The 12501-nt window shown below is 40.5% G+C and overlaps 1 protein-coding gene across 1 annotated transcript in view; it reads right to left on the reverse strand.

The window, feature by feature from the left end:
* Positions 1 to 3444: 3444 nt before the first annotated feature.
* Positions 3445 to 12501, reverse strand: part of Pabpc1 (poly(A) binding protein cytoplasmic 1) — a 12716-nt gene continuing 3659 nt past the window's right edge. The window contains exons 4-15 of the mRNA XM_028766246.1: positions 10054 to 10193; positions 9046 to 9140; positions 8636 to 8773; positions 8360 to 8455; positions 6973 to 7245; positions 6682 to 6772; positions 5928 to 6038; positions 5694 to 5848; positions 5160 to 5244; positions 4735 to 4865; positions 4307 to 4399; positions 3445 to 3886 (exon numbers count right to left, since the gene is read on the reverse strand). Of these exons, the coding sequence (XP_028622079.1) occupies positions 4307 to 4399; positions 4735 to 4865; positions 5160 to 5244; positions 5694 to 5848; positions 5928 to 6038; positions 6682 to 6772; positions 6973 to 7245; positions 8360 to 8455; positions 8636 to 8773; positions 9046 to 9140; positions 10054 to 10193 (1408 nt within the window). The 3' untranslated portion in view covers positions 3445 to 3886. The remainder of the gene's footprint in view (positions 3887 to 4306; positions 4400 to 4734; positions 4866 to 5159; positions 5245 to 5693; positions 5849 to 5927; positions 6039 to 6681; positions 6773 to 6972; positions 7246 to 8359; positions 8456 to 8635; positions 8774 to 9045; positions 9141 to 10053; positions 10194 to 12501) is intronic.

Consider the following 12501-nt stretch of genomic DNA (forward strand, 5'->3'; position numbering starts at 1 on the left):
GTCTAGCCTCCAGAGGTACCAAGTGGTGCAGATATGCACATAGGTAAAGCATTCACACAAAATTAAAAGTTAACTTTCAAAGGAAAAATTTAAGTGTAGGCTTAAATTCACAAATAGGACACACTTTGTGACACTTTATAATCCATTAAGAGCCTACATCTTAAGCCTGATTTTGCAGACATTCTGAAATGACTTCTTTGGAAATCAAAATGAAAACACTAATGTCCTGCAGTGATCAGAAGGACTGGGCCTTGTTCCAGTGCAATACGTCTAACTGTAATTTGCTAGTGGTTGCAGCAGTGACCACTGTAGCCTCACATCCCTCTGCCTGTCTTACTGTCCTGCCTACTCAGAAGCTTTACAACCAAGAAGGAAAACCACAAGCTTATCCACACAAGACAATGGATAAATTTTCATATATTCACATATAGTCGCAACACAGCCAACACTACTGCTATACATGATACAGACAAACAAACATCATAGGGGCCCAAAGGGCCAAGCACAGGAATTTGTAAGCTCATTTAAGATTTAAGAACTACCATACATACACAAATGAAAGTATGGTGGAGAGTTTTCATTTGGGGTGTATGGAATAATAAACTGAGGAAAAGCACAAGAGAAAATTGAAGACTAGAAAGTGTCTTCCCCCCCCCACCCTTTGTTTTTTAAAGAAAATTATGTTGCTATGAACACTGGCCAAAAACCAGATACCCATATATGGACATACATGTAATCCTACCACTCTGGAGGTCGACATAGGAGGGCTCCTGAGAATCAGAGGCCTGCTTAGTCTGTTGAAGGCCAGGGCTACACTGAGACCAGCTCATACATACATACATATGAATTCTGCTTTTATACTCAACAGTACACAGATCAAAAAATTATGCAAAATTAAATATAGGAAAAAATTCTGAAATAAAACTAAGGAATGGGTGATGTTCCTAAATTGATAAACACCCAAGATCTCACTAAACAGAAACACTGCATTGCAGCTTGTGTGTGCTGCATGACCTGTGGCTATGGTGACTAATGCCACCTTACCGGAAGTCCACAGGCATGTCAGGGGAGAGCTGGGAATCTTGTCCCAACCGATTACAAGTGTTGGATTACTTCAGTTTCCATTTGTTGCCAATTTCCTCATGGGCAAGAATTGGCATTTTATCATATTAGAAATCCTAATTGTTATAGAAGCTCACAGGGTCAGCATCATAATTTCACAGGTTTAAAAAAATGGGTCAAAAGAATGACATTTTCCAATTGGTCCAAAGACAATTAGGAAACAGACATAGAATTTTGCTAGGCCTGAATGGAGACTCCAAAGGACTTGTTCATTTCTCTTGACTACCCCCAAAATGGTCATCAAAAGCATGATTTCAAACTTTAAAATATGCTATTTGCCTCTAGTCCCCTTCTTCAGGGCAAAAGCAGGCCAAATTCCTGGGATTTCTGGGGTGACGCTTGTGTGGCTTCAGGGACTCCAAGCCCCAGCTCCATTATCAGTTACTTTGAACAAGTTATTTCTTAAAGCCTCTATACGTAGTAGTCATAGACCAGTCCCAAAGCATTAACGGAGCAGTGTGGTGGTGTACACCTTTAATCCCAGCACTCAAGAGGCAGAGGCAGGCAGATCTCTGTGAGGCCAGCCTAGTTTGCACAGTTCTAGGATAGCCAAGGAGAACCTGCCGCAAAAACCAAGTTCTGTGAAGCCAGTGGGGCAGCTCTGTGGTGTGTACCTACTGTGCACCTGGCCATGAGTTCCCTCCATAAATTGTAGTTTTAGTACAATTGTTGATCTAAACCACTTTCTCCCATTGTTACTGAAACTGACTGATGCTGGGTGTGGTGGCTCTCACCCTCACTGAAGCAGAGGCTGGCAGCCTGGTAAAGTCCAGGACAGCCAAGGATGTTACAGAGAAACCCTGTCTCAAAAACCTAAACAGTTGACTCAAGATCTCATACTGACCGCCTTGGATCACTAAAGCCCCAACTGGCATCACCTCAGTGCAGTGTTCTCAGACACTCACTGCATGACTGTCATTGTTGACCCTAATTATGGAATATAATTTAAAGAACCATCAACTATAAACTATTCAGCCATACAAAGTTATATCTATTAAAATTAGCTTGAAACTCTTACCATCTAGAACTTACATGTGAGAAACGGCAATCATTCATGGGCTGGTGAACTCTGTGAATGTGTCTTAGCATACCTACAGCTGATCTGAAATCAGCAAAACAAAAAAATCCATGTGCCATACCTGTGTTACTTAGAATTCCACCAGCAACCATACATTCATCTATTAATGTATACTTTTATCAGTAGACATTTTTTGTGTGATCTTTTTGAAAATACAAATCTCTTGACTACAGAAGAAATGTTGAGGTTAATATTTCATGCTGTTTTCCTGAAGTACTGTCAGTAACTAAATAGCCTGCATGTTTCCCTACCCTCATAGAGGACACAAACTTGCCCAAATGTGAATACACAACCTAAGGCAGGTAACAGCACTATAGCTGTTTGCCACATCAACAAGATAGCACTTGGAACAGGGTATAGTCACAGCCACATTTGAAGGGTATCCAAGGGACTGGAGTGAGAAAGCACCAGAGACAGGTTCTATTTGCAGCAGAGTAAACATAAAAGGGGAAAGTAAGATTCAGGGACACTTTGGCACTATCCTAAGCCACGGCTTGACTGCAGGCTTACTCCAGGGTCTCCTTGACTGGTCTAGGCCTCCATTAGAGGTGTGTATCAAAACAGCCCAGCCTGGCAGAACTAGCCAGTGTACTAAACAACTTCCAGTTCCACCAAACTCATCATTTTACTTTGCTTCCATCAGAGCTGGATCAACGTGCTCATTATAGCCTGTTCTAAATTGAGGCTCACCTTAGGTCCACAGCCTGGGCCCTCACTTATCTCAAGAGTAACAAATTCCAAGTATGTAATATCTCACAGGAGGGAAATGTGAGCTGGAGGGAAAGGAGTAAAAGCAGGTTGCAGTCTGGGAATAAAGCACAGTAGCCTCACTTTTACCTGTTCATGCAAGTATCTACATAGAAATGGAAAGAGTAGAGTTTCCAGTTGGCCCTTACCCAGTACCACCTCAGCAGCAGGGCACCATGGCAGCCTATCAGTGATTGTCTTCACTGCTACCCAGCTCAAATTCTATCATGAAGCTATGCGAGTTTAAAGTAAGTCATAATCAATAAAATGCATTAGAATAATGTCAAAAATGATGAGACATACATATGAACCCAAAATGTGGGAGGCTAAGACTGGCCAGCAACACAGCAAGATCTTGTCTAAATCCAACACCCCCCCCCAAACAGCTTGTGCTTTACAGAATTGGTACCTGCTTCCAGCTCTATACTATTAAGTCAGCACCTGCTGCTTCACCTGACAATTGCCAAGAGACCAAAATAAATAAAACCATAACCATCTACTGTTTAAGGAATTTTTATTAAAGCAAGAATTTTATAATCCAAATTACGTTTCCTTGCTCAGTCATCAGTTCTGCTCCTTAAAACAGAACCGACGTCCCAAGCTATTCCACAGTAAAGAATTACAAAATTAAAGAAAGGAATGCTTTAAATTTTTGTACTTTGCTGAAAATTCTTTTCCCGGGGTCTATAAAACATTAATTTGTTTTTATATTTTACTATTTTTTTGTATTTTTTTTTTGTTGTTTTAAATCAAGTAATCTAGGACTAGCACTGTTCGCTAGACCTGGCATTTGCTCGGTACATAAGGTTCAAAGTTTCCTTTCCTTTTTTTATTTATTTTATATTTTGCAATGTTTTTTTCATAATATTTAAATTTTTCGATGTTTAAGATATTTTTCTTCGGTGAAGCACGAGTTTCTGTTCGTGGTCCCTGATCAATCTGTAAATGTTAAAAAAAGACATAATCAAAGCCCTTGCCTGAATTCAGCAAGTCTGTCTGCTGCCTGTTTGTTATTACTGGCACATAGCCACACCCACTCCTTTAATATTCACAGCTATGACATCATATACGTGACCCACAAAAGAGGGCTCTAGTAATTTTTACTGACAACCCTACTGTTGACCTTAATACACACACACACAACTAAGCACTAACAGTCTCCTGGTAGTGGGACAGAGGCCAAAGTATTAATTATGAAAGCCAACTTCCATTAAAGGCCACTGCATACAAATTACTATGCAAAAATCTGTTTCCAAGTGTTGACTTAAAACTACTGGTTGGTATCAGATGGAAAGATTCTGTTTATGTTTATGACCCTCTGGGAAGCTGTACTAATGGGGCGAGCAAGGGAGAACTCACTTAGACAGTTGGAACACCAGTGGCACTGTTCACTGCTTTCTGGGCAGCCTCTTTCGCTTGGTGGGCTTGTAGTACAGCTACAGCTTCATCAACCTGGAAACAGTGAACATAACAGCTCAGGAGGAAGCGCAGCAACAAAAGGAGCTCTCACCAAACACTTTAAGGTGAATGTGGCATGAGCTCTAAGCAGCAGCACTAGTGACTCTGGCTGCAGAGCTCAACAAACTGCATCGGAGCAACCTTCGCAATCTACTAGCAGCCTGAGCTTTGAGCACATTATCCAAAATAGAGAAAACGAGCACTACAGGTTATCACGGGTTTGTAGTCAGTATTTATAAAGCTAATTGTATAGCTCATTTGTATAAGGCTCCGTTTACATGTTCTGTAGAGTAAATCTGTGAAGAACACAGGCTGAAAGCACAAAGTACCTTTGAGCGGAGAGACTCTGGAGACTCAAGCATGTGAAGTAATTCCGAGTTATCAATCTCCAAAAGCATGCCAGTGATTTTGCCAGCAAGAGAAGGGTGCATGGCTTGAATAAGAGGAAACAGCCGTTCACCTAGGAACAAAGGATACTCTAATCAAAATAGTAATGGCCATTATCAACCTGGGGCTTAGGAACCTTATTTGCTGCCATATCCATATGAATAACGCAATCTGTCACAAGGCGATCACTTCTGGTGGTGTCAGTTTCTCAAGCTGTACTAATGGCTATAGTGGAGTGGCCACCAGGATGGATTTCCAGTACTCCTTCACATACCACCCTAAGCCATTTCATTTTAGGTGTCAAGAGTCTTTAAGTGATGCTTGCTATTTTTGTCAACCGACACACCAACACATGTTGGTTACTTACCCAACATTTGCTTTTGCTCTTGTGGGGGTGCAGATGCCAACATGGAAGCAGTTAAAGGTTCTTGACCTTGCACATGAACAGCAGGCTACATATAAAACAAAAAAACCCTCTTAATACCTAAGGAATAAGACATAAACCAGCCAGCCCTCAACAGACAGTCAAACCAAGGACAGAGTGCTACCTAAATTTGACCAATAGAAGCTGAAACTGACTAAAAGGTCAGCAAGTACAGATAACCACATCTGACACATCTGCACTTGAGACACATAACTACTTTTTAGTCTTCTTGATAGTTTTTGGTTCCCTAGGAAAATGATTAAGTCTATCTAATACCAATGAACTTTCCATTAACATGTCCCTCATATCCACCCTAACCATCACACAGGGAGACTGCTGGCTGCCTGTCAACTTTCTTCATATGATTAACTAATAAGATGGTCCAGACAGTTGATGCTCATAGCTTGTGCATTTACCATCAGACCTTTGATTTAAGCTGAGCACCGTGACCCTAACAAATAAAGGGCTAAACTCTACCTGTTGCATGGTAACTTGTGGCTGTGCATTAAGATGTTGCTGGGGATTGCGGACTCCCGCAGCGTATTTATACTGAGGAACGGTGCGGACAGCAGGAGTGGCTGCAGCAGCAGCAGCTGCAGGACGTGGACCCATTGTCTGTGTTGATGTGTTAGCTAAAGAGAAAAAAATACCTTTAACTGCTGTGTCATTTCAAATTGGGGATCAATCTTTATAGAGAGGTTTAAGACTCACCAACACGCTGTGTTGACATGACTCGTGGAACCTGTGAGGAAGCTGGTCTCATCGTACTGAATGGTGGTCTAGGAGCAGCTGGGCGGATAGCACCGGGCATATTCTGGAATGCTGCATTCAAAGGAAAGACCCATATGAACTGGGAACCTCACTGAGTGAGTCAAAGTCAAAGCTTTCTGAGGGCTGAGAGTTATATAAAAAGCTAGAAGAGACCCTTCCAGAAAGTGAGTTTCAACTTAAAATCTGAGATAAGAAAAAAAAGAAACACCAAGTGCTCCTGAACTGAAACCAAGATTGCTATGCCATGGGCAAGAACTAAAATGCTACAACCCTAAAGCGCCTCTAAAACCAAAGGTATAGTTACCAAGGCAAATGAAGAATTAAAGCCAATACCCACTAACGATAATGGTATAATTTTTTTTTTAACTGAAAGCTGGGCACGACAGGCCATACCCATCTTATGCAAAGGTAGGAGGCTTGCTAGGTCAAAGCCAGCCTAAGCCACACATCTCAGAAACAAAAACGCCTAAACTACCAACCATAAATCATCATCAGGGGCAATTTACCACTACAAGAGGACAAATTTGCCTCATATATGAAAGCACTAGGGAATTGAACTCATGGCCTAGCACATGGGGAGTTAAATGTTGTTATGACTGAGCTACACACATCTCCCCTCCCACCCCCCTTACCCCTCCACCACACACACACACCCCCCCCCCCCTCTCCAATTCCCAGACTAAATGAGGCTTACGATGAGGTCTGGCACCCTGAGCAGTCCAGCGAGGACTTGGTCTTAGTTGAGCAATTTGGCTAGGAGGATAGTATGCAGCACGGTTCTGAGTCTGTGTGAAGAAGAAGTGAGTCCATCAGCTTTGGGAGTAATCCCTCCACAACACAACTAGTACTACATGCTCTCAAAACAACTGTCTCTACACCTTTGCCAGTTGTTTTTCCAATTCTATCTACTAACTTAGTGCTTTACTGTGGAGAGCTTATGAAAGCACACTATGAAACCAGCATGGCTTTGTTTCTTCACACTGACCTGTGGGATAGCTGCCATGAAGTAACCTGAAGGAGGTGCTGGCTGGTAGGGGTTGATCACGGGGTTGGGCACAGCTCGGACACTTGCCATCCTCTGCATATACTGGTTAGTGAGGTGAGCCTGGCGCTCTTCTTTGCGCTGAGCTAAAGCTACATATAGTGGCTTCGTGGCCACAATTCTACCATTCATCTCTGTAACTGCTTTAGTGGCTTCTTCAGGGGATGAGAAACATACAAAACCAAACCCTTTGCTGCGCCCACCCTCCATCATTACCTATAAAGAAAAAAGAGAAAGTTAGGGAAATGTTAGAATAACCAAGAGCTGTCACTTACAGTCAGTCATTCAACCAAAGAATCTTGTTAATGCTAGAACCATCCTGTAGTAACTGAGTTAGTTCCTTACAATCAACACTGCATCCAAGGTGCAGACATGTAATATTAGATTTAATCATCTGTGCTAACACCAAAAAAAATGTCACAATTGAAAGCCCAACATAAGACATTCCTCCTTAAATAAATGATAAACTGCATTCAAATGACAAGACTACTTATTCTACTGACCCGGAGATGCCCAGAATTGTTGCCATCTGAACACAGTAATAATTCACGTCCAGTGTAGGAAATCCTTAGACTAATAACTAGTGCATTTTGTGATCAGTACACAAGGGATATTTGCCATTTTAGCCCTCCTTTTGTATTACTTGGCAAAAATTTAGTAAATAAATAAAAGCTAAACTCATGTTCTGTAGTTTAACTTGCCAGCCCTCCCACCCCCAAAGTTCTATTACATCCTATGTCCCTTTCACATAACCACATACAAAAGTCAATTCAAACAACTTTTGGGCACAACACTAAAAAGAAAGACCTTGAAAAACAGTAAAAAATACAAATTCTAGAAAAGTGCATGCTGAAACACAAGGCAAACACACCTGCATTTCATATTTCCATTTACCCACTATACCTGTAAATATGTTTTTTAACAAAAGTCTAAGTCAATGGACATGTTTGGAAAATTGGAAGGCCAGCAAAGGGGCTCATTCAAGAACCAGAGCTGTTTTTCCTGCGCACACTCCTAAACAAGAAAAACCTATATATGCCTAAAACTCTAAAAGGTAGCCACAAACCATAGCCATTGGATAAAACACCCACAGCTTAGGTTCTTGGAATTTAGGCTAGAATCCTATTGCTTTGCAATCGGATTCCAAGTTAAAGAGAAACATGTTTTTTCTACTTGGGAGAGGCTGACTACCCAGAATGAATGACATAAGTCAACAGCTATCAGTGAACTGCTTGCTATAGCAGTTAGTGACAGAACAGAGCCTAAGGATCAATTCCCTAGCTTAGAAATAATTTGCACAATCTCAAATCAAAGTACAGCGCACACTTACTTTTGCACTGGTGATTGTACCAAATGGAGAAAACTCTTTCCGGAGACGCTCATCATCAATACCATCATCAAGATTTTTTACATAAAGGTTCACACCCTGAAAAGAAGAAAACTGTGAAGAGGCAGAAGACCATAGTGATACCTAAGCACACCCATTACTTTAGTCCACATTTCTTCTCTTCCCTCTGAAACTCTCAGTTACCTGGACGTAACTGAAATGAACGTAAAATAGGTTTCCTCATCCCTGTCTTATTTGCTTGTCTGAGTAAAAATGAACCTGATATCTGGTGATCCTGTCTTGCTTCATCTGCTCAAATTTGCGCTTAAGTTCCGTCTGGCGTTCCACTTTTTTCTGAGCTCGACCAACATAAATCTGTTTTCCATTGAGTTCCTTTCCATTCATCTCATCCACAGCCTTATTGAAACAAACAAAAATTGTTTAAGTACATACATCTCATTAACAAGGAAATGTATCCAATTACTAACATTAATGACAGACCCACCCCCCAAATCTCCAGGTTCAAGGGCATACACATTCCTAACTCTTTAACACATAAAATGCAAACAACTGATTACGATATGTAAAACTTCCATTAATGTTGGCATATAAATGCATACACAAATTTCAATACAAGACCAACAGTTTTGTACACGTCATTAATAAAAACAAACGATTAAGTCTCTTACTTTCTGTGCATCTTCATGCCTTTCAAAGCTTACAAATCCAAACCCTTTGGATTTTCCACTTTCATCCGTCATTACTTTCACACTTAAGGCAGGCCCTAAAAGTTTTTGAATAATTCAAAAGTAGTCCAGTTAATGTACACATTTCATGTCTTAACATCTAACACCAAAGTCCCAGCCCTCCCGCCCGGCTCTAAGGTTTTTACTTGGTCTCCCATATGCACTTCCAAAGACTCTTAAGATTTTTAAGATGCCTTACAAATTATGAAAGATTTTATTCTTAGTTCTAACCAGGCTGTACAAGAAGTGACAGTTTTTTTTTTAATCTAATCTTATCCCTTGAGAGGCAGCTGGTGGATCTATCCAACCTTTTACATACATAGTAAGTCCAAGGACTACCCCACCACCACCAAAAAAAGCCTTTTATTTTAAAACTTCCAGATGCAAGACAGATGAGATATAAGAGAACCTTGAATGAGGTGCAAAAATATGACTGTCATCTTACATGATTAATATCTGTGCATAATCAAAGTTCCTTTTACTTAAAAGGATTCAGCCCTGTATGGTGGTACATGCTTTGTGGCTTTGATTCCAGGACATCTCTTGTGAGTTGCATGGCAGTGAGAGCTACAAAGTGAGTCTCTTGTCAAAGCTCAACACAGCCTTGTATTAGATATAATACATAACTAAATTAAAAAAGGCCATTCTTAGGTTCAACAAAAAAGCCACAAATCACCTACAAATTCTGATTTCTTCATCTTTTACTCCAATCCTGAGATCTCAGAGATCATCCACCACCTACCTCTTACAATAACATGTGTATTAAAAGTATCTTAATGTGGCAAAACCTTTAAATCTCCTCAGCCACCCTCGCCTTGTGTTAGCCACTGTACAGCATTCCACTTGCATATTACTGTTGGTGCATTGAAGTACAGCCTAACTCTAGTCAAATATTAGTCATTAACTTTAAACAATTACTCTAAGTGTAAAGATTGAACTTGGACACATTACCAAACTTGCCAAAGAGTTCCTTAAGGCGCTCATCATCCATGTCTTCTCCAAAGTTCTTGATGTAAACATTGGTGAACTCCTTTGCTCTTGCTCCAAGTTCTGCTTCTCGTTCCTTCCGAGATTTAAATCGTCCAACAAACCTAGTAAGAAGTCAGTACAAGTCAGTTGTTTCATAAAGCTCAGATGAAGGCTGATGGTTTACAAAATGTATCACAATAAAAATGTCTTCACTGAATACATTTTAAAATACAACAATGCAGCCGTGTGGTGGTGGCACACGCCTTTAATCCCAGCACTTGGGAGGCAGAGGCAGGCAGATTTCTGTAGCCTGGTCTACAGAGTGAGTTCCAGGACAGCCAGGGCTACACAAAACCCTGTCTCGAAAAAACAAAAAAATAAATAAATAAAATACAACAATGCATCTATAATTACAAAAGATTTTTCTCTCAATGCACATCTGATCTAGTTAGCCCAGAAGGAAGTGTTATGTGCCGAAGAGCCCTGCATACATGCTTTCCTTCATAACTGTTTCAGAATGCTCCTACCATTGTACCATCTCCTTGAATAAAAATTCTCAATTCTCTCTACTAACATAAGAGCTTGGTCTAATTGAATTATTATCAACATCACTTTAAAACTCAGTTCTTCCTCAGTATTAAAAACTCCATGACATACAATAATAAACGCCAAAGAGGAATCCGACCCTACACCAAAACCAATACCAACTTCAAGGCTTCTTGTTCTGTTCAACAGCACTGAAAATATGAAGAGATTTGGGTTTTTTTTTCCCCTCAAAATCATGGGTTTGGCAAAGAACCTCAATAGATGATTTCATTGTAGACCAAACTTTCTGCTCTCCCAAGTAATGCTTTAATTTATACTATTTCCTAGGCTAGTCACCAAAACCATAGTTCAAAGGGGAAGAGAAACTGTTTACATGTACGATCCAACTGCTCTCCAGTGCGGCACCTCATTATGCATGTAAGCCAGCAACAATCACTCTTTACTTGGATCTTGCCGGTACAGTATAGACATTCTCTTATCTTTTAATTTTATAGCACTGCTATCAAGTGTCTTGGGTTTCACAGATACTTGTAGGCTTTTAGCTAAGCACCCCTACCTGAAAATCAAATATGCCAAAAATCTTATGTCAAGTTTTAAAACTGCTGAATTGCAAAGAACACTTTGTAGTTCAAATTTCTACATTTGGAATCAGCATTTCCTTCACTTTATAAATGAATATTCTAACAGGGATGGGAGGTGGTACATGTCTTTAATCCCAGGACTTGGAAGGCGGAGAGGTGGATCCGAGTTAGAGGCCAGACTGATGTACAGAGTTCCAGTACAGCCAGAACTAGAGAAACCCAGGGGTGTGGTATTTTTCTGTTTTTGAAACCAGATCAATGTAACTTCGGGTTGGTCTTCAACCCATGATCTTTCTGCTTGAGCTTCTAAAGACCAGGAATTATGGGCATATGCTACCACACCAGGTCAACTTATTTGTCATGAAATGAATGGCACTGTCATTGATCATGCCTCCACTGGAGTTTACACATCAAGAACTCTCAGATCCCTTAGTATGTAGCCTTATGTACTTAGTATGTGGGCTGAACTCTCTCAGATTAAGAGAAATGAACCTGCAAATTGGGCAGTGGTGGTAACACACCATTAATCCCAGCACTCAGGGACTGAGGCAGGCAGATCTCTTTTAAGTTCAAGGCCAGCCTGGTTTAGAGTGAGTTCTAGGACTACCAAAGTTACACAAAGAAATCCCGTCTCAACCAAACAAAACAAAACAAAAAAAAACAGATCTCTACTCTACTGACAACTTTCTAATTTTCAGTGTCATTTGCCAAAGTTTGTAACTCTAGTTAAACTTAAGTTTATTTCAGATAAGAGAACAATACTTCAGGAAAGATTAAGGGAAAGCCACCAGTGAGCTCTGAATTCAGACTGTGTCTCACCGTCTTCTTACAGCACCTATAAACACCACTTTTTTTTTGTTTTGTTTTTCAAGACAGGGTTTCTTTGTGTAGTTCTGGCTGTCCTCAGAAATCCACCTGCCTCTGCCTCCCAAGTGCTGGGATTAAAGGCTTGTGCCACCACCGCCCAGCTAAACACCACTTCTTTAGCTAGTTTTCCTAAACATGAAACAGGCTGATCAATCAGTTCCTTATAAGACTGGATAGATCCAACAATACACTCATTTGACCAAGTTTTTTTTTTTTTTTCTTTACCTGGTTCATTTTGGGTTTCTATGAATATCTGACATGACTGATCATGAACAAGTGAAACCTAGCAAATGTGAATCAGTGCTATATGTATGTAAACACACAGTTAAGTTTGATGGATTTTTGAGACATTCTCATGTAGCCTAGCTCGGTTGTCCTTGAATTCATAGATCCTCTGCCTCTATCTCTCAAGTGATGAAATTACAGGCATATACTA

Source organism: Grammomys surdaster, unplaced genomic scaffold (genome assembly GCF_004785775.1).
Source record: "Grammomys surdaster isolate TR1022 unplaced genomic scaffold, NIH_TR_1.0 63, whole genome shotgun sequence".
In the NCBI taxonomy this organism is placed as follows: domain Eukaryota; kingdom Metazoa; phylum Chordata; class Mammalia; order Rodentia; family Muridae; genus Grammomys; species Grammomys surdaster.